The sequence below is a fragment of the Oncorhynchus keta genome, unplaced genomic scaffold, assembly GCF_023373465.1.
Source record: "Oncorhynchus keta strain PuntledgeMale-10-30-2019 unplaced genomic scaffold, Oket_V2 Un_contig_24434_pilon_pilon, whole genome shotgun sequence".
NCBI lineage: Eukaryota > Metazoa > Chordata > Actinopteri > Salmoniformes > Salmonidae > Oncorhynchus > Oncorhynchus keta.
The window spans coordinates 1029-6160 of NW_026283900.1; the positions used below are offsets into that span (position 1 = coordinate 1029).

A 5132-nucleotide genomic window follows, 5' to 3' on the forward strand; every position below is an offset into this window, starting at 1 on the left:
GCCTGATTCAGAGCTATGTGTCCTACTGAACACAGCCTGATTCAGAGCTATGTGTCCTACTGAACACAGCCGGGTTCAGAGTCATGTGTTCTACTGAACACAGCCCGGTTCAGAGTCATGTGTCCTGCTGAACACAGCCCGGTTCAGAGCTATGTGTCCTACTGAACACAGCCCGGTTCAGAGTCATGTGTCCTACTGAACACAGCCTGATTCAGAGCTATGTGTCCTACTGAACACAGCCCAGTTCAGAGTCATGTGTCCTACTGAACACAGCCTGATTCAGAGCTATGTGTCCTACTGAACACAGCCCGGTTCAGAGTCATGTGTCCTACTGAACGCAACCCGATTCAGAGCCATGTGGCCTACTGAACACAGCCCAGTTCAGAGTCATGTGTCCTACTGAACACAGCCCGGTTCAGAGTCATGTGTCCTACTGAACACAGCCCGGTTCAGAGTCATGTGTCCCACTGAACACAGCCCAGTTCAGAGCTATGTGTCCTACTGAACACAGCCCGGTTCAGAGTCATGTGTCCTACTGAACACAGCCCGGTTCAGAGTCATGTGTCCTACTGAACACAGCCTGATTCAGAGCTATGTGTCCTACTGAACACAGCCCGGTTCAGAGCTATGTGTCCTACTGAACACAGCCTGATTCAGAGCTATGTGTCCTACTGAACACAGCCTGATTCAGAGCTATGTGTCCTACTGAACACAGCCTGATTCAGAGCTGTGTGTCCTACTGAACACAGCCCGGTTCAGAGTCATGTGTCCTACTGAACACAGCCTGATTCAGAGCTATGTGTCCTACTGAACACAGCCCGGTTCAGAGTCATGTCTTAATACATGGCTCTGGCCCAGTTCAACTTCACCCTCAAGTTGATGATGTCACTTATCTGGTCTAGTTGGATGGGCCAAGGGTCACTACTGGCAGAGTTGAAAAGTAAAACTGAGAGGAGGAGACATTGGGCATTGATTATAACTGAGCAATCTGACAGATAACGTGTCACTGTGATTGCTCCAAAGTTCAATGTCGACCGGCACCAAGAGACAGGGACACACTCAGACAGACTGAACCAGTGGAGAGAGAAGAGACAGAGAAGTCCAGAGGAGAAGAGAAACACATGAAATCCTCTGGAAGGAGGCAGGACTGAAGGAAACCCGTACAGCCCAGATACACACAGCTCTTGGTTCTGAGAGAGATGGACATCCTTGAAACAGCCGCCTATGACCGAAGACAGCGCAGGAACACGGTATGATCCTTACCTCTAATCACACACACACGCACGCATGCATACACACACGCATCACACACTTTTTTGTGTTAATGTATAATAATGGAATTATTTAAAATCTCTCATATTAACTACCTCCCTTCTTCCTCTCCTCTCCTCTCCTCTCCTCTCCTCTCCTCTCCTCTCCTCTCCTCTCCTCTCCTCTCCTCTCCTCTCCTCTCCTCTCCTCTCGCCTCCCCTTCCTTCCTCTCTCTCTCTCTCTCTCTCTCTCTCTCTCTCTCTCTCTCTCTCTCTCTCTCAGTACTGTGTTCTGCTACTCTCTCTCTCGCCGTTCTTCCTGGCCATCGCTGTCTACTTCTATCTGTGGATCCCTGACTCCTCCCCCTCCATCCTAGCTGCGGCTATTAAGGCCGCCCCTGTCATCTCATTGGCTCTCCTGGTGCTGAGCTACAAAGGGGGGAGGAGTCTCCTCGGCGTGGCGGGGGGCCTGATCTTCTCGGCAGGCGGAGACTGTTGCCTTATATGGCCCGAGATGTTTCTCCATGGTAATGAGAGCTTTATCTACTGCTACTGATAAAGTCCTGCAGACACTGCAGACATGGCAGATAGCCTAGAGGTTAGAGAGGGCAGGCCAGAAACTGGAGGGTTGGCAGTTTGAATCCCATGTCTGACTGGATGTCACTGGAGGGTTGGCAGTTTGAATCCCATATCTGACTGGATGTCACTGGAGGGTTGGCAGTTTGAATCCCATGTCTGACTGGATGTCACTGGAGGGTTGGCAGTTTGAATCCCATGTCTGACTGGATGTCACTGGAGGGTTGGCAGTTTGAATCCCATATCTGACTGGATTTCACTGGAGGGTTGGCAGTTTGAATCCCATATCTGACTGGATGTCACTGGAGGGTTGGCAGTTTGAATCCCATGTCTGACTGGATGTCACTGGAGGGTTGGCAGTTTGAATCCCATGTCTGACTGGATGTCACTGGAGGGTTGGCAGTTTGAATCCCATATCTGACTGGATGTCACTGGAGGGTTGGCAGTTTGAATCCCATGTCTGACTGGATGTCACTGGAGGGTTGGCAGTTTGAATCCCATGTCTGACTGGATGTTACTGGAGGGTTGGCAGTTTGAATCCCATATCTGACTGGATGTCACTGGAGGGTTGGCAGTTTGAATCCCATGTCTGACTGGATGTCACTGGAGGGTTGGCAGTTTGAATCCCATGTCTGACTGGATGTCACTGGAGGGTTGGCAGTTTGAATCCCATGTCTGACTGGAGGGTTGGCAGTTTGAATCCCATGTCTGACTGGAGGGTTGGCAGTTTGAATCCCATGTCTGACTGGAGGGTTGGCAGTTTGAATCCCATGTCTGACTGGAGGGTTGGCAGCTTGAATCGCATGTCTGACTGGAGGGTTGGCAGTTTGAATCCCATGTCTGACTGGAGGGTTGGCAGTTTGAATCCCATGTCTGACTAGATGTCACTGGAGGGTTGGCAGTTTGAATCCCATATCTGACTGGATGTCACTGGAGGGTTGGCAGTTTGAATCCCATATCTGACTGGATGTCACTGGAGGGTTGGCAGTTTGAATCCCATGTCTGACTGGAGGGTTGGCAGTTTGAATCCCATGTCTGACTGGATGTCACTGGAGGGTTGGCAGTTTGAATCCCATATCTGACTGGATGTCACTGGAGGGTTGGCAGTTTGAATCCCATGTCTGACTGGAGGGTTGGCAGTTTGCATCCCATGTCTGACTGGAGGGTTGGCAGCTTGAATCCCATGTCTGACTGGAGGGTTGGCAGTTTGAATCCCATGTCTGACTGGAGGGCTGGCAGTTTGAATCCCGTGTTGGCAGTTTGAATCCCATGTCTGACTGGAGGGTTGGCAGTTTGAATCCCATGTCTGACTGGAGGGTTGGCAGTTTGAATCCCATGTCTGACTGGAGGGTTGGCAGTTTGAATCCCATGTCTGACTGGAGGGTTGGCAGCTTGAATCCCATGTCTGACTGGAGGGTTGGCAGTTTGAATCCCATGTCTGACTGGAGGGTTGGCAGTTTGAATCCCATGTCACTGGAGTACTCTGACATACTTCAATGACTATAAACCATGTTTGGCTAATATGGTAAGGTATGCTAGCAGCATACCACCCTGCATACCACTGCTGGCTTGCTTCTGAAGCTAAGCAGGGTTGGTCCTGGTCAGTCCCTGGATGGGGGACCAGATGCTGCTGGAAGTGGTGTTGTAGGGCCAGTAGGAGGCACTCTTCCCTCTGGTCTAAAACAATATCCCAATGTCCCAGGGCAGTGATTGGGGACACTGCCCTGTGTCGGGTGCTGTCTTTTGGATGGGACGTTAAACGGGTGTCCTGACTCTCTGAGGTCATTAAAGATCCCATGGCACTTATCGTAAGAGTAGGGGTGTTAACCCTGGTGTCCTGGCTAAATTCCCAATCTGGCCCTCAAACCATCACGGTAACCTAATAATCCCCAGTTTACAATTGGCTCATTCATCCCCTGTAACTATTCCCCAGGTCGTTGCTGCAAATGAGAACGTGTTCTCAGTCAATTTACCTGGTAAGATAACATATCAATAAATGGTGCCATCAACTGCTGTTGTGCACTTGAGCAAGACACTCAACCCACAACTGCTGCTCTTGGGGTGTTGCACTGCAGCTGACTGTCTGCTCCAACCGCTCTGCTTGTCTTGTTGGGGAGGATAAAGCACATAGACAAATCTCTATTTCATGTGGAATACAGGCAATAAAGTATCGTTGTTGTCTCTCTAATCCTCTCCTCAGGAATGGCCTCCTTCGCTCGGCCCACCTGCTCTACCCTCACCTTCCTTCTCCACTGCGTACTTCCTCCCCCAGCCTCCTCTTCACTGTCCTGTTTCTTCTGCCTGCCTTGCTGCTGGGGAGGCTCTACGTCTCCTCTTCCCTTTCCTGCAAGACGCCGGATGCTGCCGCCTGACTCCCAGCGCCGGGGTGTACGTGGCTCTGATCGTCCTGATGGCTACGGCTACTGGCTCGACCTGACACCGCTGATCATGCTGGCAGTTTGATCTTCATGACCTCTGACCTGACGCTGCAGACCTTCAAAGCGACGGAGCACCTTGAGTACGTGCAGGCATGTCATGACTACCGCATTCATCATGCGATGGCGCGATCACGGGTGCGATCAAGGCCGCGAGGCGGGATGAGTTTGCCAAATGGAAGAAATCTTAGTTATGGGGTTATGTGTGATAGGGGCCAGGTCCCAATTTTCCACCCTGCTCCCGAAGTACAAACAACTGTCCCCTTTTCACATGGACTTTACAATGGTGGAAACTCCTCCAGCCAATGCCTACTTATACTACGCTCATGCTTTTAAATCAATGACAGGGAGTGTTCAAGTGCACAATTCTGGAAAAGGGTGAAGAATCGGGACGTTGCCATGGAAAAAGCAAACTTGGGACTACCGTTCTCTGACTAGTCGGCAGCTATAGGGAACTTCAAGCTGTTGAGACTAGACTGAGGATGAGGCAGAAAGAAGTTGAAAAAGGAAGATTCCCTCAAAGAAAATCTTTATTAAACTAAACTCAGAGTATCAGGACAGTCTGTCCGTTTGTTGAGAAAAAAACTCAGGGATGGGAAACATAACCACTGCCAAAATTCAGACAGCTAGATGCAAGGACTGACATGAGACTGACATGACAGTACTTTCCATAGTCCAGAATAAAGTTAGAAATATCATTCTCCTTCACTATGTCTGTGAAAAAACAGTCCTACGGTCTTAAAGACATGATTTGAGATGTGATGCACTTCCCTTTGCTAGTTGTGATTTATCACACATTCTGTATAACGGTCTGTTGATATGAAGAGACGATTCTCAGAAAAAAGTCCATTATGAAAATAAAATGTTTATT

At 49.7% G+C, this 5132-nt stretch overlaps 1 protein-coding gene across 1 annotated transcript; it reads left to right on the top strand.

Moving 5' to 3' along the window:
• Nucleotides 1-1006: 1006 nt before the first annotated feature.
• LOC118380345 (uncharacterized) lies at nt 1007-4289 on the top strand. The gene is made up of 3 exons (XM_035767332.2): nt 1007-1250; nt 1534-1777; nt 4027-4289. The coding sequence occupies exons 1-3, from the start codon at nt 1200-1202 to the stop codon at nt 4287-4289; spliced, it is 558 nt and encodes a 185-aa protein (XP_035623225.2). The 5' UTR covers nt 1007-1199.
• Nucleotides 4290-5132: the final 843 nt, after the last annotated feature.